Source organism: Cibotium barometz, chromosome 43 (assembly GCF_041138505.1).
Source record: "Cibotium barometz isolate CiBa-2024 chromosome 43, ASM4113850v1, whole genome shotgun sequence".
In the NCBI taxonomy this organism is placed as follows: Eukaryota; Viridiplantae; Streptophyta; class Polypodiopsida; order Cyatheales; family Cibotiaceae; genus Cibotium; species Cibotium barometz.
This window is the reverse complement of record NC_141088.1, coordinates 35,000,671-35,023,837: the sequence shown is the minus strand read 5'-3', so window position 1 is coordinate 35,023,837 and position 23,167 is coordinate 35,000,671. Positions and strand designations below refer to the sequence as shown.

At 45.7% G+C, this 23,167-nt stretch overlaps 1 protein-coding gene across 1 annotated transcript in view; it reads left to right on the top strand.

Annotated features, from left to right (window-relative positions):
• Positions 1 to 1,692: 1,692 nt before the first annotated feature.
• The window catches only part of LOC147613861 (uncharacterized), a 38,102-nt gene continuing 16,627 nt past the window's right edge, over positions 1,693 to 23,167 (top strand). The window contains exons 1-2 of the mRNA XM_086781835.1: positions 1,693 to 1,896; positions 2,602 to 2,826. Coding sequence (XP_086637961.1) covers positions 1,873 to 1,896; positions 2,602 to 2,826 — 249 coding nt within the window. The 5' untranslated portion in view covers positions 1,693 to 1,872. The remainder of the gene's footprint in view (positions 1,897 to 2,601; positions 2,827 to 23,167) is intronic.

Here is a 23,167-nt window from a genome sequence, read left to right as displayed (position 1 = left end):
CAAGAAGGGAAGCTCTGATACCATGTTAAAAGACATGGTGTGAGCTTAGACTTGACAAGGATTAATTGAATCACTTAATGATGATGATTATCACTTAAGCTATACTCACACAAAAGAACACACACAATTCACTAAGATAAGATGAAATGTGATTAATGAGTAATGGTGTGTGGTCGAGAGTCACCACATAGACATAGCCATGAAAACTATGCAAGTAGAGAGTATCTTCCACAAAGGACCACTTCGATTACTTAGCACACAGTAAGTACACAACTCATAGGATTTCTTGAATCTCTCCACCTCCCTTAGATTTCTCACTTAACTCACCTAAAAAGTGATGCCTACATCAAGGGAATGTACCTACTAGACCTACACACAATAACTCTAGTAAGCCTTCTAACCTTAGAATAAAGCATTCTAAGGTACCACCAAGGATACACTAAGGATGGATGCTGGATCACTTAAACTCCAACACTCGGCTCCTTGGAATTGTATCTATGAGCATTGCGTCTCTAGTGAGCCTAGGGCTGCATAGTCATGTGTCAATCTGGCTTCAACTGCCTTCCTCATGGACAACTTGAGTCTAGAAAAGGCGATCTTGAGGTATACATATGATGTGACAGGCTCTACGGTGCATATTTGTCTATCCATTGTGGGGTAGTGTAAAGGATCATAACCTTGGTCTTCCCAAGGTTCACCCACCTGCTTTGCTCATGCTCCAAAATTGACCCATCATGATAGTCCTGTAGTTGCTGGGGTCCATGGGGTTGCTTGCCTTTAGAATGGGCACAATGGTGTTAGAGGACTTACTGGCAGAGGGAAACCCTCGCATAAGGCCCTATTGAATATGTGAACCAAGAGTGGGACCAAATCACGTCACCGCTCACATAAGAGAAGTGCTCAGTGTGACTAGTTCATCGTGATCCTATGCTCTCCCATTCTACATCCTGTCAATAGCATCTCTCAGTATGCTCCTATGGAAGAAGGAAAAGTGGAGGGGACGAGGTTCTAGTAGGTGAGGGGGAGGTGGCTGCTCGGAGATGTGGTAAAGGTATGTCATATGTGGGGTGAGTTGATTGGAGTCGGTGGGCATTGGTCATGGAAGATCCTCCAAGCCTCCTTTGCAGTCCTGTCCAAAGAATAGTTGGTATAGCTCCTGCTCGTCTCGCTGTCTCATGATGTAGGCATGCTTGGATTTCAAAACACTCCTCATTATACCAACTATTCTATGGGACAATTCTGTGTATGGTGGTTGGGGGGTGGCTCTGGTATGTGGGAAGGTGGCTGCGGCGGCACGGGCAGATGTGTGGAGGGTGGTTGTGAGTTTTGTGGTGAGCTCATCAAGTGGGGTGTGGGGGTCGAGGTCAGAGAGGGTGATGTAAATGTGGTCGGAGACCTCTGGTGAAGTGGTATCTCGGGTGGTGGTGGTATGGCAGAACAAGGGGATGGGTGGTGTATTGGTATGTGAGGGGGAAGGCTAGGAATGCATGGTCGGTTGCGACTCTGAGAGAGAGAGAGAGAGAGAGAGAGAGAGAGAGAGAGAGAGAGAGAGAGAGAGCCTCATACATGGCGAAGGAACATTTGTCAAAATATAACTTTCCAAGTAAGATTACTCAATATTTGTTGCAAAAGAAGGAAAAATTAGGTTGGAACTCTAGACAAAAGAGGAAAATAATCTTAAACCTTACCAATATCGAAGCACAATAGCGTTAACTATATGTCATGCAAGATTTTGGTGCCTTATATGTATCGACATACATGCTGGATGTAAATTGTCTAATGGTTCCTAGAAAGTCTAGGTCTAACAGACATACAACCTAACTCAGTCATAAACGATTCTCGCGGTCTCCAAGCGTGTATCAAGCGGTCCTCATGGCTTTCTACAGCATAGGCTTGGTAAGTCTCGTGCTTTGGCTAACTAGAATTCAAATTCAAGCACTTCGTCTGTCCGAAACTAGTTTCAATATAAGATGGGGTGTGTGTGTGTGTGTGTGTGAGAGAGAGAGAGAGAGAGAGAGAGAGAGAGAGAGAGAGAGAGAAAGAATGTGCCTGTTGCCAAGCAACTCTTAATTCTCCAACATCTTAATGGAGTGTGGAGACTTGAGTTTGGAGGACTTTTATTTGCGAGCTGTCTGTATGTACATGCCTATGTGTATATATACACATAATACATACACGTGCATATGTATGCACACACACGTGCTTTACTAAAGTGAGCTCCTCACACATTCATGAACGTGTATGTATATTGTACATGCTTGTGTAAGTATGTGTATGCTATACATTATGCTTATTCCTTCACTTACTAAATGGGCCCTACATACATAAATAAAAGCAAATGTACATACATACAAACATATATACATGCACGTAAACATGCATATCGTGCATGTATATGTGTATCGTACATGTAGACACATTCTTGCATGTATTTCATGGGACCTACACACATATAAATACATACATGAACATGCACATATGTACAAACATACACATAATCATATAGATACATACATACGTATATACACAAACTTACACATACTTCTGTATACATATAACTCAGAGATTAATCATGTTTTTTGTTTGTTCAACATTTCATAGGGCAATATGGCCTCAAAGGTTTACGGGCATTCAATGATTTTCAAATTCTGCTCAAGGGGTGGAGCGCTACTTGCATCGTGCTCAAATTCTCTTGGAGCAGATAAGCGGACATCACCTTTCTTTTCAAACACTTTTTCAACTGCGAGTCGTTTACATCAGACAGCCCCTAGTGTCAACTTTGCTCCCAAAAAGTGCCGGTGGACAAGTGTACGATCTATGGCACAAGTAAGTTCAATACATAACGTCATATATGAGTGAAATCTATGTAGTGTTAGTGTACCTGAATTTTTTACTAGCGATTTCTGTTCAGCTTCTAGATGCCTCTATATCAACCCTTGCCTTCAGTTGCATCAAATACTGCTTCATTTGCAGCTCTAGCAGCATTGCCGATGTTGATGGCATCTGGAAATGAAGAGTCGGTGGTTGCTCGGGCCTAGTTGTGTCACTATCGAGCGAATGTCGGATGTTTAATAGAACTTTCTTTCTAACTCTGCCCCCCTTGCACTGCAAATGCAAGCTGGTCGGCTTTGACTTTTATCTCCTTGGCCAATTGCTTTACTAGCAATTTCTGTTCAGCTTCTAGATGCCTCTATATCAACCCCTGCCTACGGTTGCATCACATGCTGCTTCATTTGCAGCTCTAGCAACATTGCTGATGTTGATGGCATCTGGAAAATTGAAATGAGAAGTCATTGGTTGTTCGGGCCTAGGCGTGTCACTAAAAATCTGAGTTTTTGCAAGACTTGTAAAAGGCGGTACGTGATATGCTACTTGTCCATCTTTTCTCTCAAGTGTATGTAAAAGGCGGTACGTGATACGCTACTTGTCCATCTTTTCTCTCAAGTGTATGTGTTCAATAATCACTCATCACAGGCTCGCATACACAATTGCATGTGCATTGTACGTTCTCAATTGCACCTTGAAATGTTTTCTTATTTGCTTAAAGCGAGTCAAACAGAAAGAATATCAAGTATAGGCAATTTGATGGGAAGATGAATACAAGGCCTTGGCATCTGCATGCATGTGTGTGCAGGTATGGGTGTGTACACGTGTCCATGTGTGGCATTCCTAAGCAATCTTTCATCAGCATTATTAGAAGAACCATCAGCATCAGCATCAGCATCAGAAGTACCATCTTCACCATCAGCATTATCCTCATCATCATTATCATAATTATCATCATCAGGCATGGAGGAGAAGGTTCTCTGTCAGCTGGCTGTAGACATGCAGTCGGCAGCCAGCAGAGTACCTTCAGCAGGCGGCTGGATGTTCAGCCATTGGCCGACAGCAAAGGGGAGAAAAATGCAGCGTTTCCAGACGTAAATAGGGGTTTTTGTCCAACAGAAATGGCCGACCAGCAATCCAAGTCCATATATAAGCATAAATTGTTATTCAGCAAGGGACCATTCAGCAATTCAGTCATTCAGTTCATGTAACAAGGGACGGGGGACGGTAACGGGGGATAGGGACGGGAACGGGAACAGGACGAGGGACGGCCATAAGTAGGGAACAGGGACAGGGGAGGGAATGACACTTAAAAAATGCTTTTTTTAAAAGTTTTTCTACTCTACACTTATTCTACTTTGGAAGTACATCAAAATGAGCACAAATTTACACTAAAATGGTAAGCTTTTGAGTCATATTAACAAAATACGCCGATCAAAGAGTGAAGGTGTTGACGGTTGATTGTATTAATAATTAAGTAGATACAAAATGAGTCATGAATCAAGAGTCAGGACTAAGCCTTAAGGAGGCACTATACATGGAAGGACAGAAAACTTAAAAAGGCTAAAGCATGGAAAGACTCAAAAGTGCTAAAGCCTAGAGCTAAGTAGTAAGGCCCATGGGCCATGAATCATAATCCATGAATGATCATCCACGTGAAGTGCTCGCCTCATGGTCATGGGTAGCTTGTGCCAAAGGAACATCAAGCTCATCCTCACTGGCATGCTGTTGCTGCACCTTATCCTCTTGTTGCTCTTCTTGTTGACTCATCTCCCACTCGGTGAAGGGATCTGTCTTCTTGGTCACGCTCTTGCAAAGCTTTCACAAGTTTGCACCGACGAAGACAAGGTCATTGGCACACTCTACCCCGAGTCGGCTCCTCTTCCTAGAGGCAATGTCGTTGTAGGTGCTCCAAAGTTGCTCCAAGCAAGAGGAGTTGACGGCTTGGCTAAGTATGCGAATGGCCAACTACTGAAGCTCTGGTCCATCCGAACCAAAGTCCTCCCACCATAGAGTGGCACCAACTTTGGAGCGGTCAATCTGTGTGTCATGACAACCATAGGAGCCATGAAATGACCTGTACATGGAAAACTGGTCCCTAATCTTGCACCTAATCGATGCATCAGGCACAAGACGGTCGAAGATGGTCCTCCACCTAGCGCTCACCTTTCGGTCGCTCTCCTGCTTGTTGCCTTGGAATTTTGGGTCCACCACATAAGCTGCTACACGCAATGGAGAGTAGTAGGAATTCCACCTTCCTAGACACAAGGCATGGATCTCCTCGTATTTGTCTTCATCAGGCATGAAGTCTTTCAACTTCTTTATCATGCGATCCATGGCCTCGTAGACCTTGCCTATGCATGGTTGCATAGTGTCTACAATCCTCAATAGGTGGACTATGGGCCTCACCATAGCATCCGTGGTCTTCACACTCTCCCACCAAGAGGCATCATCCGCCCATAACCTACACTTTCGGTCGGTATTTGTACGGGACTCTTGCATGTCGACAAACTCCTCGCTAAGGAAAAGATCCCTCAAAGCACCGTTACAATCCTTCAACCGGGCCAACATGAGGAAGTTGTAGGCAAACCGGGTGTCGGAGTATTTGAGGAGAGAGAGAGAGAGGACCTCTTGTTGAACTCATGCCGAAGTCCTTGGTGGTTGAGGAGAAAGGAGACCATGGTGTTGTCCTCCTTGATGAGCGGGCTGATCCATGGCAATGCTGTCAGAATATGCAGCAGAGATGAAGACAAGATCTGAAAACACAAGAGCAAGTCCATAGCAGAAAAACGCAGAGAAGAGAGAGAGAGAGAGAGAGAGGCTTATGAAAATTGTACAATGGAATGTAAAGGGTATTTCTTCGCGCCAAAAGCAGTTCAGGCTTTGGCGTACAACTTTTTGTCATGGTTGGGATGTTTTGTGTGCAGTTGAACATAAGCAGCATAAGTTGGCTGGCAAAGCCTATGTATATAAGGGGTTTCATGTTTTCTACAGCGGACATCCTGCTTCGCAGTCAGGTGTTATGTTTGCTGTTCGTTCGCAGTTTCAGCCTTCTCTTGTGATTCAAGATGTTCATGGAAGATTTCTAGTGATACAGATTGTTTGGGATGATACGCCTTTATGGTTGTTAGGGGTGTATGCTCCAAATAATGCTCATTGTCATGTGCATCACAGATGCCATGGACATTTCTAGGGCTAGATCCAGAAGAGGCAAGCAGATAAAGATTATGAACCAGTAGAACCAGAAGGTAGGAGCTTCAGGTGACTCATCTGAGGTGGACATGGAGCAAAGCATGGATCAGAAGGCTGTCGGCTGCATGGAGGCTGACATCAGCATTACCAAAGGGCTGTCGGCTGCAGGACAGAGGGTGCTGGCAGCAGGCGCATCAAGGAATATGGAAGATACCACAGTCGGCTGCATCAAATGGAGTTTAATGAATTATGAACTGGCCGACCAGCAGTCGGCCAGTTTCCCACATGCTCCAAGGCCTATATAAAGGCACACTTGCTCTTTGTTTGAGTCATTCCACCCACTAGGGGTGTGAGTCAATAGGAGGTCCCATAGGGGACAGATTTTAGGGTTTATTACCTTTTTATGAAGGCAGCCCATGGCTGCAAAGATCTGCATTTCTAGGGCTAGATCCAGAAGAGGCAAGCAGATAAAGATTATGAACCAGTAGAACCAGAAGGTAGGAGCTTCAGGTGACTCATCTGAGGTGGACATGGAGCAAAGCATGGATCAGAAGGCTGTCGGCTGCATGGAGGCTGACATCAGCATTACCAAAGGGCTGTCGGCTGCAGGACAGAGGGTGCTGGCAGCAGGCGCATCAAGGAATATGGAAGATACCACAGTCGGCTGCATCAAATGGAGTTTAATGAATTATGAACTGGCCGACCAGCAGTCGGCCAGTTTCCCACATGCTCCAAGGTCTATATAAAGGCACACTTGCTCTTTGTTTGAGTCATTCCACCCACTAGGGGTGTGAGTCAATAGGAGGTCCCATAGGGGACAGATTTTAGGGTTTATTACCTTTTTATGAAGGCAGCCATGGGCAAGGATATGTACCTTTTTGTACCATAGTAAATACTGAAATTCCAGCACTTCTCACTCTCTCTCTCTCTCTACTCTCTCTCTACCTGCGTTTTTGCATCAGATGGTGCGTTTTGCATCAGAAGGTTTTCAAGAGTGTTTAGGGCTGAAAGAAGACTCCCCAGAGCTTCCGCGCGTTACACTCATGCACGCCGTTTGCTGTGGAATGACTTGTGTGCTCTTTCAATCTCTCATCCTGGCTTTGTGATGGGAGACTTTAATATGTGTGTCTCCAGGGAGCAAGCCACGTCACCTCATTCTGAAATGGATGGCATCATGGCCCGGAGAGAATGGCGTGTGAATCTTTTGCAGCAAGGTCGCTAAAACAAGACATGTGGTCTTGGTTGCATCCAGATGAAAGGGGTTACACTTATGCCTCACAACAGTTTCGGGGCACTTATGCTAGATTGGATAGGATGTATATTTTACATCAAGATCTCTTTTTGCCAGAGGTTCTTACTATGATGGTTGATCAGTAACAAGTTTTCTCGGATCATTGGCCACTTGTGTTTGAAAAGCTGTAAACAAAGCCTCCTCCTTTCATGGGAGGGAAAGACTAGTGTGTGGCCAATTGCGTTACAAGGTAGTCACGGTGCTTGAGAATTTTGATGAAGTATATGCCAAGGGCAGCAAGTTGGCCATAAAGAGCAAATTCACTAAGTCGGTGTATCCTTCTAAAGTGGTGTTGAAATCTCTCCTTATGTGCTGATATTGTGGGCATGTTAAAAGAACATGCTCCTCTGTCTCCACTGCTCCCAGACTACATAGCTGGCATAATCTTTTCTCTCTCGAGACACCGCTCCATGCTCCTCTCTCAATCTTGAGGGTGTGTGACCGGGTGCGGATGAGCGCAAGACCTCGCCTGGCATTAGCAGGAATGGGTGTGCTTATGTATTTCTGAGCATTATCTTCTTCTTGTGAGTATGTGACCCAGTGGTTTGGATTAATGTACGAACAGTAGTATTCGTATTTAGCCCTTTTTTCTGCTGATTGCCATTGGCAATGTAGTGCTTCCAATAATGCTTGGTGGAATGCTATCTCGTCTACTTTGTCTGGTGATGTATCTAGGTACGAGGCTACACCCCATCTTTGGAACCAGCCCTTGATGTCATGCATCCATCCTGATGATAGCATCTTACTTTTGTTTGTCTTTTGTGGTCTCTTACTTGCTTCCCATGCTTTCCTCGGTAGTCTCTCCACCTTCATGGATTTGACCTTCCTTATGTACTTAAAAACCCTTTCAAGTGCTCGGAGCTCAATGGGTCTGCTGCCTGTTTCAAGGAGTAATATAGAGTAAGGAGTGGTAATTTTGACTCCCAAGTGTCTTCTAAGGAATGCCTTTTGCATTTTCTCAATGTCATTCCATGTTGATGGAGAGATACTGCCACCCCATACCTCAACTCCATAGAGCACCGTTTGTAAGACATGCATCGAATAATATGCGCCTAATGTGCCATCTCTTGGTGTTACTGCTGCTGCAATCATTCTCAAAGTGGTAATATTTCCCCCACCCAGCATCAATCCTTCTTTGTACACACTGATTCCACCTGTGATTTGCCGGGACATCAACTCCCAGATACTTGAATGACTGCACCATCTCAATTTGCTGTCCATTATACAGAATGCATGGATAGTTGGTAGGCTGAATTGTTTTCACTACCATCATTTTAGTTTTGGTGACATTGACTGCTAGGCCACTTTCCTTACAAAACTCATGGAGCATGTGCATCATCCGCTGCATGTTTTCTGCTGTGTATGAAAAAAATACTACATCATCTGCATATAGTAGCAGTAATATAGTGTATCCAAAAATTTGAGGGGCATCTTTCAGTTCAGCAGGCTTTGTTTCCCTGACCAACTCTTCCAATCTATCAATGCATAGGCCAAACAAAGTTGGTGACAGAGGGCAGCCCTGTTTGACACCCATATTGCTGTAAAAAGAGGTTGACATTCCATTTGTGCCTTTGAGTTGACAGACCACCTTCTCATAGAGTTTATAGACTGCCACCCTTAGGTCATTTGGCACCCCTAAGTGCACATTCTCTCCCATAGGCTGTTCCTTGGCACGGTGTCAAATGCTTTCTTAAAATCTACAAAGCAGCAAAAGAGGGGTTTTCCTTGTAAACGGCTCTCCTCCATCAGAACCCGTATTGTGACCAAGTGATCTACTGTGTTATGGTCTCTCTGGAACCCGGCTTGTCCAATGGCTCTCTTCTCATTCATTTCTGCCCATAAGCTGAGTTTGCTCTCAACAATTGTACTAAATAGCTTGGCCATAGTGGATCCAACCATAATGGTTCTGTAGTTGGTGAGTTGGTTCTTATCTCCCCCTTTATAGATAGGCTTTATCCAATTCTCTTGCCATTCTGGTGGGAAACTGTTGACAATTGCATCATTCAATAGAAGAGCAATACATTCTCTTGTATACTCTTTTGTCCACTTGAGTAGCTCAGCCTTGAGGTGTAATGTGTCAGCGGCCTTCCCGTTAGCCATTTTCTTCAAGCCTTCATTCACAGCCTCTAGTGAGAGAAAATCTGGGCTATTAAGGTGGACTGCATTTGTGACCATAGGTGGGGCATGTGGGTGCATATATAATTGCTTGACATACTTGAGCATTTCTTCCTCCGTGAAGTCTCCCATGATATCCTTTGCTTTCCCTTTGGTGCCCCTCCATGCACCTCTTGGATTTTTGGCAAATTCAATGGCATCTACTGAAGACCCAATGGGCCTATGAGACCAAAGTGATTCAATAATGTCCATGGCATATCTCATCATGGAATGGAGAGAGAAAGAAAGAAAGAAAGAAAGATTTTATTAACGTCTTCCAAAAGACCGAACTCGGCCTATGAGACAAATCAATGTACCTGTGTGGGGTATCCTCTGTCATCCCAACAAAATGAAAAAGTACTGAACTAAAAAGCTGAATCTGGGTGTGCAATAAGTACAATGAGTGGGGGGGAGGGGATGGAGCTCTACTACTAGGAGAATGCAAGGCTATATGCATGGAGTATACAATCATGATATGCAACCTAGCTAGCTCCATCCTGTACCATACTGGGGGTATAAAATGGTATACATCAATGAAGGGGGTGTCCACAGCTCCCTGAAGAACGTGCTCGGGTCTGCTCTGAAGCGAGCTCCGCATCCTCTCTGTGAAACTGAGTTCTGATCTTTGTCATCTCTCTCTGGTATAGGCGTGGTGTCCGAAAGCCAGGTGTCCTCTGTCTCTTGTGGGCTCTGAGTGTCCGAAAGCCAGGTGTCCTCTGTCTCCTGTGGGCTCTGAGTGTCTCTGCTCTTTGGAGAGTAATTCCCTGCTGTGTAGGGGCTGGGAGTGGGATGGATCTCTGAAAAAATGTAGTAATTTGTGTCTGTCGTCCCCCCTCTGGAGTTGTTTGAGAATGTCAGCTGACTCCTGCCTTGTCTCAATGTATGAAAGACCATAACCTTGGTTTTCCCAAGGTTCACAGTAAGACCCCTCTGTGTGCAGAAATCATCGAGTGCATGGAGATGCTGCTGTAGACCTCCTGGAGACTCAGACACTAATACAATATCATCAGCATAAAGCATAATATGTACTGAGGTACCTGCTAGATCAACTCCATCTCCGCCTCCTCGTGTAATGAAGTCAGCCACCTCATCAATGTATAACCCAAATAGTGTGGGGGAAAGTGGGCATCCTTGCTTCACACCAATGGTGCTAGCAATAGTCTCGGACATACCTCTTGGGCATCTGACTCGCCGGAAAACCTGCTCATATAATGCATAGATTCCCCATGTCATATTTGCTGGTATGCCAAGAGACTCCAGGCGCTGAAAGAGCCTCTCTCGTGGTACTGTGTCAAATGCCTTGCGGAAATCCACAAAGCAGCAATAGAGCTTTCTCTTCCTCACTCTGGCCTGATCAATCACACATCTCAAAGTGAATACATGGTCAGTGGTAGAGAAAGCTCTCCTGAAGCCTGCCTGCCCTGATGAGCGTAAACCTGCTCGCTCAGCATATAAGCTAAGCTCTTGCTCCAACACTGCACCATAGAGTTTGGCCAACACGTGGCCAAACCATAACCGTCCTGTAGTTGCTCGGATCGAGCATATCCCTTGTTTTGTGGATCGGCACAATGGTGTGCATCGTCCACTCCGCAGGCAAACCCTCTGCTAGTGCCCTGTTAAACAGGTGTGCAAGAAAAGGAGCCAAAGAATCTACTGCATATATGAGATGCTCACCCTGTAGGCCCATATGGTCGGCGGCCCGTCCATGCTGTAGGCGGCGGATAGCTTCCTTTACCATCGAGTGGGTAAAGAAGCTAGCTGTGGTAGGTCGAGGCTCCTGTGGCTGAGGTATAGGTGGCTGCTGTGGGGCGTGGTATAGGCCCTGTGCATATGTGTGCCATGTCTGTGGGTCTGCAATGGGTGTCGGTGTCTGGGGCTCTTTGAAGTGCTGCCATGAGATAGGGCTGTCTCTACTCATGAAGAAATGGAAGATCTCTAGCTCCTGTATCTCTGCGAAGGCTCGCCTTTTGCGGCGAGTAAGTCTCCTCATCTCTCTCCTCGACTCCTACTCTGTGATGGCTCCCAAGGCTCTCGAGACGTGAGTATAGGGCTCTGCACTCGTCATCATACCATCTGTTCTGGGGCATAGTCCCAGATCTCGCAGGCTCTTTTGAGTGGACACGATGTGGGAAGCTCTGTAATGCAGCCGTGTGTAGAGAGAGAGAGAGAGAGAGAGAGAGAGAGAGAGAGAGAGAGAGAGAGAGAGAGAGAGAGAGAGAGCGTCTACTGAAGACCCAATGGGCCTATGAGACCGGAAATCCACAAAGCAGCAATATATCCGATGCCTATGAGCTCTACCCTCCTCAATGATCCCCCGTAGTGTAAAGATATAACCTAGTGTGAAGTGCCCTCTCCTGAAGCCTGCCTGCCCGGGTGCTCCGAGTCTCTGCTCCTCGGACCAGCTACTAAGCTCATGCTCCAAAATCGAACCATAAATCTTGGCCAAGGTGTGACCAATCTGATAGTCTATGTAGTTGTTGGGGTCCATGGGGTCACCTGCTTTCAAGATAGGTACAATAGTATTTGATGACCAGCTGGCGGGGAAGCCCTCACACAAAGCCCTGTTAAACATGTGAACTAGTAAAGGGGCTAGCGTGTCCCTAGCATGGGAGAAATGCTCGGTGAGGAGTCCATCACGATCCTGTGCTCTCCCAGTTTGCATCCTATCAATAGCATCTCTCACCATGCTCAAGTGAAAGAAGGAAGAGTGGGGGAGCGAGGTCCGGGACATAGTCACCAAAAACCCGTTTTGGTCTGGCGAAACTTGCGAAACGTTTTGTGACAAAACGTTTCTATTTCTAGAGTGTGTGAAGATACCCGAAGCTGCCCAATAGTAGTGCGCATGGCATGAGACATATATACATCCATGTAACCCCAAACCCATCCTCTGTGAGCTGTAAGAAATGATCGTGGTAGTGCTGCCTCTTCATAGGAAGAGGCTGTGGAGGATCAATCCATGTATGACGTGTGTATAGCTGTATCAAATCCTGACGTATCAATGGGTAGTGTAGGAAGATAGACGGAGGGACACGAGAGAAGGGTGGCCACCTGCACATATCACGAGGGAGCGGCGATGTGCACAATAGCGGCAACGCGAGAGAGGGGGAACATGTGTAGTGCGGGCAGATAGAGCTTGTGCGCAGCGCGCGAGTGGAGGTCAGATGGAGGGACACAAGAGAAGGGCGACCACTTGCACGTATCACGAGAGGGAGCGGTGACGTGCACAACAGCGGCAGCGAGATAGGGGCGATGCGCAGGCCAGCAGTGGAGAGAGAGAGTTGTATTAACGTCTTCAAAAGGCCAAAATGAGCTATGAGACCAAAATGTTACATCATGTCCATGGAATACATCATCATGGTATTGGAAGTAAAACTAAGAAAATGACCATGGAAATTAATCATAAAGAGCTTCAAGCTCTCCCATCAGTCAAGAATCTCTCACATAGGGCGTTGCAACATGGTACCCAACGTAGTGAGGCTGACAGGGCGGGAGAAAGTGCTCCGGTGGTGGGAAATGATAGCTCTGATCCTCTTGAGGTGACGTGAGTGTGGGCGGTGGCCACTATGGGGCTTTGCATAGCTCGGTGGCTCTGTCTAATGTCACTCGTCTCGGCCGGGCTCCTGCATCAGCTTGGAGGTCGGATTTGCTCTCGGGAGAAGTCAATGAGAGCTCTTTGTGCTGGTCCTCAGGCAAGTGCAACTGAATTGGGCCGCAGTAGGGATTCCCTATGTCTGTGGAGCTCTAGAAGAAAGAGCCCCAGTCATCTTTGGTCCGGAAAATCCACGATCCTAGAGCGTGGTCCAAATCCCTCTCGGAAGAGGTAGTGGAACCTCCCCCTCATCTCATAGTATAATGGGCTCCTGCATATATAATGAGCCTCTGTATGGCAAAGCTGGCATGTCCTGTCCTTTGGTGCAATTGCTCTCGGCCCATATTTAGTTGTCTCCACTCTCAACTGGTGGGATGAGGTACGGATCTGTCTAATCGCACACCGCACCTCGAATGAGAGATGTGTATCCATGTAGTGTGGGTGTATGATGAAGCCGTCCTCCGTCATGTGACGAAGATGGTCTCTATAGAAAGCCATCTTTGTCCCTAGGGGTTGGAGGGGTGGATGCCAGGTCATCTGAGTATCCAATCTCACAGTGTCCTTCCTGATCACCCTGTTCGGTTCTGTGCGGCTGAGAGCAAAGGAAGGGGCCTCTTTGCTATATTGAAACGGTGGGAGTGTCCCCATCTGCATGCCATGCATACCAAACCAAGTGCTCACCTGTGCATACCAACACTGCGTGTCTCCATCAAGTGCCAACTATTCGGAGGACTCTAGGGCAAGATGGGGGTATCTATCTAGTGGGAGCTCCCATAATCTGTGCTAGTATGTCACTGTCTCGAAAAGAGCTTCCGTCACGATAGGGGAAGCCCCCATCTCCGCTCGCACAATCTCATGTGGCACTGAAGGCTTACTCCTGATCATGTGCGAGATCATCATCACTAGTGGCCTCTCCATCGGCTTCCACCCATCATTTACCTCTCTTGTATCTGTCACATCTGACTCCCTTCTCCGTCGTCTCCTATGGTATAAATTGGGACCCCAAATGGGAGCTCCATACAATAATGCAGGTGTGACTAATGTGTCAAACAGCCAGCTTCGTCCTTGGCTCCTAAAACTGTATCTGTGAGCAATGCCTCTCAATTGAGCCCATAGCTGCATATCCTCGCATCAATCTGGTTTCGGCTGCCTTCCGCATAGAGAACTGAGGCTTGGCAAAAGTGATCCCAAGATATACATAAGAGGCCACATACTCCACGGGCTGCCCACTATACGTAAATTGAGGTGCGGATTTGCCTGCCCATTGTGGGAATGTGTTAAAGATCATAACCTTGGTCTTTCCAAGGTTCACCGTGAGGTCCCGATCCTCGCAAAATGCATCCAAGTGCCTCTGCAGCCCCTCTGGTGAATCAGAGATAAGGACAATGTCATCTGCATACAATAAAATAGGTATCAAGACTCCTGCCAATTGTGCTCCTGGTCCTCCCTGTCTATCGATGGAGTCAGATATCTCATCAATGTATAGCCCACAGAGAGTAGGAGACAGGGGGCAGCCCTGTTTCTTTCCGATAGTGTTGTGTATCACATCTGAGTCACCCCTTGGGGCCCATACTCTGCCAGTGATGGACTCGTACAGTGTGAGGATTCCCCCAAAGCATATCTGCTGGTACACCCATATCCTGCAGTCTCCTCATCAATTTGGCCCGTGGGACGGTGTCAAAATCCTTGCGGAAATCCACAAAGCAACAGTATATGTGATGCCCATGAGCTCTCCCCTCAATGATGCCTCGGGATGTGAAAATGTGATCCAGTGTGGAGTGTCCTCTCCGAAAACCTACCTGCCGTGGTGCTTTGAGTCTTTGCTCCTCGGCCCATCTGGTGAGCTCATGCTCCAAGATCGATCCATAAATCTTGGCCAATGTGTGACCAATCATAATGGTCCTATAGTTGCCGGGGTCCATGGGTCACCTACCTTCAAAATGAGCACAATGGTATTCGAGGACCAACTGTCGGGAAAACCCTCGCATACTGCCCTGTTAAACATATGAACCAAAAGTGGAGCCAACACATCCCTGGCATGGGAGAAATGCTCGGCAAGCAGCCCATCATGATCCTGTGCTCTCCCATTTGCATCTCTAACCATACTCAAGTGGAAGGAGGAGGAATGGGGGGGGTGAGGCTCAGGTGGGTGAGGGAGAGGTGGCTGTCAGGGGATGTGGTAAAGGGAGAGGGGAGAAAGAAAGAAAGTTGTATTAATGTCTACAAAAGGCCAAAATGACCTATGAGACCAAAAGGTTACATCATGTCCATGAAATACATCATAAAAATAAAAATTCAAAGAAAGTAATAAGAGCTGAAATGTCAGATCTGTTTCCAAAACAAAAAGCATGTAACTCTCATATCACCCTAAAATATCTTGCATAGGATACTGCAACATGGCGCCCAATGTAGTAAAATTGGGCCGACGGGAGAAAGTCCTATGGTGGTGGGAGCTGATGGCTCTGATTCTCCTGTAGTGATGCGGGCGTGGGCGGGGACCACGAGGTTGAGGGTGTCGGGCTCTGCATAGCTCAATGGCTTTGTCTAGTGTCACTCCTCTCTGTCGAGCTCTTGCATCAGCTTGAAGGTCGGGTGCAGTGGGTAATCTGCCCTCGTCACTCTAGTCTGGAAGAAGTCGGTGAGAGCTCTCTGTACTGGTCCTCTAACGGGTACCGCCGGTCTAAGCCGCAAAAGGGACTCCCTGTGTTTGCGAAGCTCCAGGAGGGAAAGTCCCAAGCATCTCTGGCATAGTTTCCACGAGTTTCGGAAACGGGGGTGCGGAGCACGGCGGGAAACGGAGTTTCGGAGTTTCGGCCTTCGAGAAGAAACGGGGAAACGGAGTTTCGGTTTTAGGGTTTAATACATACATATATAATTAATAAAAACATTACAAAAGCTTGAAAAATACATCTTTGCTCAAGTTCAATCTCTTCCTCGTGACCAGCTTCATGCTCTTGACCACCCATTGCTGTAGATACTTCCTCTTCGGGAATGGCCAAACGCTTTCGCCTCCACATTTCAAGGCTTTTCCGAACATCTAGAGGAACAGAGGGGCATGGCACTACATCTTTGTTTGGAACATGAGCAAGATGGTCCTTCACACGGGTGACACTCCCCGTTTTGACCAACCCACAATATTTACATCTCCATTTCCTGGAGCCACCAGATCCTGCATAACCCCCCACTTGCTCAACATGCTGCCAAAAAGGATCCGGAGTCCGAGCCATGTTACTTAACTTACTTGTGCGGTTCGAGGTCGGAAGACTCGGAGAGATTCGAGAAGTGGAGGCTGTTTTTCTGGTCCTGCAGGCTGCGAGCAAGGTGTGACTCCTTCTTGCTTGGTAGAGCTTAGATGGCAAAGGTGGAGGCCCCAAGTAGAGAGGTAGAGGGCGTGGTAGAGGGCTGATGTGGAGGTAGAGGAGTAGAGGGCAAGGTAGATGGGTAGAGCAGCTCCAAACAGGCGGCGGAAAGCGGCGGAAAGAAGGCGCAAAATGCCGGCGAAAGAGAGCACGCGGGTTTCTAAACCCCGGAAAAAATAAAACTTGGAAACGCCGTTTCCGTTTCTGGAAATGTTTCCGAAACGTTTCCACGTTTCGGTGGTCCAGAAACGCCGTTTCTGGAAACTATGATCTCTGGTCTGGGAAATCCATGATCTTGGAAAGTGGTCCAAATCCATCTCTGAAGGGGCAGTGGAACGTCCCCCTAATCTTATAGTATACCGAGCATCTGCATACATAATGGGCCTCTGTCTCAGCCTCTGTGTGACAAAGTTGACATATTGTAAGCCCAACGGAGCATGCAGTGACAGATTCAACCACATGTACAAGAGATATAGATAGAGAGAGAAGGGGGAGAGAGATGGGTATAGGGGTTGAAATTCACACAGTACACCACGCTAAGACGGGAACAAGCCCAGCCCCCTTTTAGGAATGTACTAATTCTTTCTATTTGCTACTTCCCTTAGTGCTAGGCTTCATTATGGCTAAGTCTGCCCTGCATCTCTGGAGGTTTGATAGAAACTCAGTATGAAGGGCTTTGCGTGAATATATGCTCTTATGTGTGTGTGGAGTGCGTGTGTGAGAGTATATCTTGATACAGAGTTCTACACCCACTATTGGGCACTGATGACGTTAGTGGGGATGTCGTAGTATCTAGTCCATACTATGCATAATGGAGTTGATAGTTATATAGTCTTGTGGGTTGACAACCATGAGTATATAACATGCACGTTCCTAAAAGGTGAATTTGGGCATGTTCCTGGATTCATCTAGGTATATAATTCAGCCGTATTAGCGGACATGAAGATTTCACATTGTGAAGTTTTCGTCCGAGTTGCGGCCAGTTGATATTGTGCTAATTCTTTCTATCTTTAGCGGCACATTTTCCCTATCAACTACTTATTTGGTGTACTAATTCGTTCTATTTGCTACTTCCCTTAGTGCTAGGCTTCATTATGGCCAAGTTTGCCCTGCATCTCCGGAGGTTTGACAGAAACTCAGTACGAAGGGCTGTGTGAATATATGCTCTTATATGTGTGTGTGTGTGTGTGTGTGCGTGTGTGTTTGTGGAGTGCGTGTGTGAGAGCATATCTTAATACGGAGTTCTACACCCACTATTAGGCACTGATGACGTTAGTGGGGATGTCGTAGTATCTAGTCCATACTATGCATAATGGAGTTGATAGTTATATAGTCTTGTGGGTTGACTATCATGAGTATATAACATGCACGTTACTAAACGGTGAATTTGGGCATGTTCCTGGATTCATCTAGGTATATAATTCAGCCGTATTAGCGGACATGTAGGTTTCACATTGTGAAGTTTTCGTCCGAGTTGCGGCCAGTTGATATTGTGCTAATTTTTTCTATCTTTAGCGGTGCATTTACCCTATCAACTAATTTGCTGTACTAATTCTTTCTATTTGCTGCTTCCCTTAGTGCTAGGCTTCATTATGGCTGAGTCTACCTTGCATCTCCGGAGGTTTGACAGAAACTCAGTACGAAGGGCTTTGTGTGAATTATACTCGTGTGTGTGTGTGTGTGTGTGTGTGTGTGTGTGGAGTGCGTGTGTGAGAGCATATTTTGATACAGAGTTCTACACCCACTATTGGGCACTGATGCTGTTAGTGGGGATGTTGTAGTATCTAGTCCATACTTATGCATAATGGAGTTGATAGTTATATAGTCTTGTGGGTTGACTACCATGAGTATATAACATGCACGTTCCTAAAAGGTGAATTTGGGCATGTTCTTGGATTCATCTAGGTATATAATTCAGCCGTATTAGCGGACATGCAGATTTCACATTGTGAAGTTTTCGTCCGAGTTGCGGCCAGTTGATATTGTGCTAATTCTTTCTATCTTTAGCGGTGCATATACCCTATCAACTACTTATTTGTTGTACTAATTCTTTCTATTTGCTACTTTCCTTAGTGTTAGGCTTCATTATGGCTGAGTCTGCCCTGCATCTCCGGAAGTTTGATAGAAACTCAGTACGAAGGACTTTGTGTGAATATATGCTCTTATGTGTGTGTGTGTGTGTGTGTGTGTGTGTGTGGAGTGCGTGTGTGAGCATATCTTGATACAGGGTTCTACACCCACTATTGGGCACTGATGACGTTAGTGGAGATGTTGTAGTATCTAGTCCATACTATGCATAATGGAGTTGATAGTTATATAGTCTTGTGGGTTGACTACCATGAGTATATAACATGCACGTTCCTAAAAGGTGAATTTGGGCATGTTCTTGGATTCATCTAGGTATATATATTTATTTCAGGAACAATCCACGGGCTTTTCCAAGCCAGGACCAATACAAGAAATGAATACAATATCAAACAAGTGTGCCGATGTCAAGGTCAGGTTGAAGTCGGGGTCGAGGCACAAGATCTTTGATGCCGAGCTCACCACGAGGATGACCCACACCGGGCTAGTACCAATATCCAATGTCTGAATCAAGTGAGATGCTCTCAGATACCCACAAATGTCTCACACCAAATTCGGACAAAGAGAATCTCCAAAAGGTACATTTCAAGATGGTAACTATAGTCCTGGACAGAAAGTAGCTCAAGGCGGCAATGTTTCTTTAAGGGCGGTGGCGGCGCTTTGAGGTGGGAGCGCTGCTGTATTGACGGCGCACGACGGTGTTTTCTAGAGGCAGCAGGTGGCGCAGGCGGCGCTGGGAACTCTCTGCAGGGACAGCAAGCGGCTGTTGTGCAGGCGCTGCCAGTGGCAACTGGAAGTAACAATAGAGGGGGCAACAGGTGGCACAGAGGCGTTGCTCACAGGGTGGCGCGGTGGTGGCGCAAGGAGGCAGAGTAGCAGCGGTGCACAGCCGAGAGGGTGGCACAACTGCGGGGTGGGCGTTGCAGAGGCGGTTGCCACCAACGGGGGTGGAGGAAGTGGGTGGTGTTAGGAGGTAGAGAGGGAAGATGGTGATAGTGAGGATAATGATGCTCTTGCTTTAACCAAGATGGCTCTCCCAAGTTCTTCTCCAAAAGTTTTTATGAATCTCCTAGAGGGTATAGGCTTCTTATGTACTCTGCTTTTTGTCTTCCCTTGCTTTTGCTTTGCCTCTTTTCTTTTGCTTTTCTCCTTAAATATTAATAATAGTAAAAAAAATAGCCAAAGCTCTTGATTTTGCTTTTTGTAGCTTCAGGGCCTTGCTTTTTGGCCTTGGAGCTGCTTTTTGGAAAAGCGGCTTTTAGCTTTTTTGATCCAGTTCGAAGTCCTCTTTCCAATGGTGCCCTCAACTTTTTGGTCAACATAATTTGACTTTTTGCTTTTTCTTGCTTTTTGACCAAGATTGGTGCTTTTTCCAATGCTAGCTTTAGGAACCTTGTTTCCATGTGTCCATCATCCTGTCCATGTGTCTGGGCATGAGTTCTATCATGTGACAAGAGCTTGGAGGGCCAAATAGTTACATTCCCTCCCTCTTATATAATAGTTGTCCTCAATTGTGGGGTACAAATATGCCATATGATCGTGGTACTAGCCCCATCTGATGCTCTTGTGCATCTGGTCTTTCCTCATATATGTGGTGCCTTCTGCTCCTCATGCAACATCTTTATGCCTTTCTTTGACCGATGTCCTTGTTCTTGACGGTACACGTTCTTCTTGGCCTGTCACATGTGTTAGATATAATAAATGCATACTCACATTCTGCAAAAACTAGACATAAGCTAGTCAACAAACAAGTATGTATCATTTGCGTCTTCTGGATATTCCAGGTACTGGCCAGGTAGTCTAGAGCCTAGTCATAGTAACAAAAAAACTTGTTTCTAGCTTTCGAAACCTCGAAACCTCGAAACGTCGAAACAGTTTTTAAAAACCTCGAAACCTCTCCAGCACGACAGTTTTGCCTAAATTTCAGGTTTTCCCCCCCCCCCTTGATTTTTTGGGGATTTTTTTATTTTTGTTTTTTTCAATATCCTCCTCGTCACCTTCCTTTCCTCTTCTTCTCTTGCCTCCCTCTCTTCTTTTTTCCTCTTCTTCTCCCTTGCTCTTGTTCTCCTTTTCTCTTCTTCTCCTCTCTTCTTTCCTCTTTTTCTTCCTTCAATGTCTAAAATCTTTCCCAATTTCCACCTTCTCTTCTTCAATTTCTAAAGAGTCCTTGATTGAACCACTTGTGACATCTAATCAACCAAAATTGCCATAATGCCTCACCAAAGTAAGGATGGTTCCCCGAGATGTGTGAGAAAAGACCATTTTTTCATCATTACACTATGTTTTTAGATGGCTACTGCAAGTTCTTTAAGTATTTATAGATTATGAAATTATAGATTTTTCGAAACCGTGCGGTTTCTTAGTTGAGGGACGAAACCTTTTGAAACAAAACCCCAAAAACCTTGAAACGAAAAAAACTTCGAAATGTATGAGCCCAGTGGACTATCACATGCCATAAATCCAAGCATTGTCCACACATCAAAAATAGCACACAGAGTCAAAGAAATTCAAACATACATCAGTATGCAATGCACAAGTAATGATCCTCTTGTTCATGGATTGTCCTGTTTGGTTTCATCGAAATCGTGCTGAGCCATCTGGTTCCTGTGGAAACCACTCAGACTATCCTCAAGGCCATCTGGTCACTAGGACCGCCTGATAAGTCTTCCATAGTCATATGATCCAATAACTGGTGGATCCTCCAATACAGGCTCCTATGGAGGTAGTCATGTAGATGGCTTCAATAAACTGACATGGAAAGCATTATGTATCCTCCAATGATCTGGAAGGTTCAATTGATAACATACATCGTTGATCTTCTTGGTAACCTGAAAAGGTCTATAATATCTGGGGGCTAGCTTGGGTTCCTTGTGCTTTTTAGCTTTAGACTTTCTAAGTCTTTCTTTTTCAAATCGCAATAAGACCCAATCCCCTTCTTCAAAAGTAACCTTCCTTCTGTGCTTATCTGCAGCGTTCTTTTGCTTGGCTTGAGATGTCTCAATAGCCTTTCGAACCTGTGCAAAGGCCATATCCAAATCTCGAACAAACTCGTCTGCATGGAAGATCTCTTGTTTGGTTTTTAGAATAGGCAACAACAATGGTTTGCCATAAATAATCTCAAAAGGAGCTTTGCCTGTGGAAGAGCGAACAATGTTGTTGTAGGCAAACTCAACCAATGGCAAGTACTTCTCCCATTGATCCTTTGCTTCGAGAGCATAACACTTTAGCATATCCAAAATAGTGAGGTTTGCAATCTCACTTTGTCTATCTATTTGAGGATGATAAGCGAAAGAGAAGTTCAGCTTTGTCTCCATGCTGTCAAAAAGGGCTCTCTGAAAGAAACTGGTAGTCCAAGGATCTCTATCCCCTACAATGGATTTGGGTAATCCACGATGCTTGAAAATCTGATGAAAACAATCTCGCCATATGATTTGTGTGGATGGTCTTCTTCACAGGAATGAAGTGGGCTTGCTTACTGAATCTGTCAATAATAGTCCATATTCCATTATTCCCAAATCCTGACTTTGGCAACCCAAAGATGAAGTCCATAGCAATACTTTCCCATGGAATATTGGGAATTAGCAAAGGTTGCAATAATCCTGCGGGTTTTTGTCGATCAAACTTCACCTTCTGACAAACCAAACATTCTCGAACATATTGATCAATGTCCCTTCTCATGCTAGGCCAATAGAAATAACTCTCCAAAGTCTGAGTTGTTGTCATGATACCTCTATGTCCCATATAAGTTGGGACATGGCATTCTTCCATTACCTTTGGCCTCAAATCCTTAGTCACACATAAACGGGTTTGCATCATAAGGAACCCTTTCTTGATGACATAAGAGGTCACCAAGTCTCCATTCTACAACTTGTCCCAAATGTCCTTGAAATCTTCATCTCTAGCATAAAGATCTTTATCTAGGGGCAACTTCTCTCTGTCCTCCATGAGTGATAGCTTTGGGTTCCTCTCCAATGGTAACCCCTTTGGCAGCTGCCACACCTTCAGCTTCAATGGCCTAGTCTTTGATAAAGTCTTCAAACATTTGAGCTCTTCTGTAGTCTTGTTCCTTGTTGGCTCTCCAAGCTAGGAACTCTTCATCCTAAAGATACTGCTTGAACTTTTGAAAATCTCGATATTCTGTTGATGTCATGGCCGTGGTCTCATGAGAGACAGATTGGCGGCCTTGGATCCCTCCTTGATGTTTTGGGTTGGTGTGACATGCGAGAGCTTATGACCGTCGTAAACACAACCTTAGTCTAACTAAACTGCACTTAATGATGTTTAAGAGACAAACAGATATGTGTCAATGCAATGCAGCTATATTATATGAAGAATGCGGTTACAATGAGATCCAAATGGATCTGTACTGCTGAATATGCTGCCTATATGCTGAATATGCGGGATGAACTGCTGTCCACTCTTTCCCTTGTCTCCTGGAAGGAAACACTGAAGGGAGGCTTTGGGAACAGATGCTGAATGCTGATGAGCCTTCATCTTCAGCAAACGCAGCATCATTCAGGCCAGATTCAGCCATCAGGTCTGCGTTTCATCATCCGATGCTGATGCGTTTGCTGCAACTACTGCTGATGATGATGCGTTAACTGCAACTACTGCTGATGATGAGCCTGAAACGCTGCTGATCCAGATGAGGATGCGCTTGCTTTGGCTGAA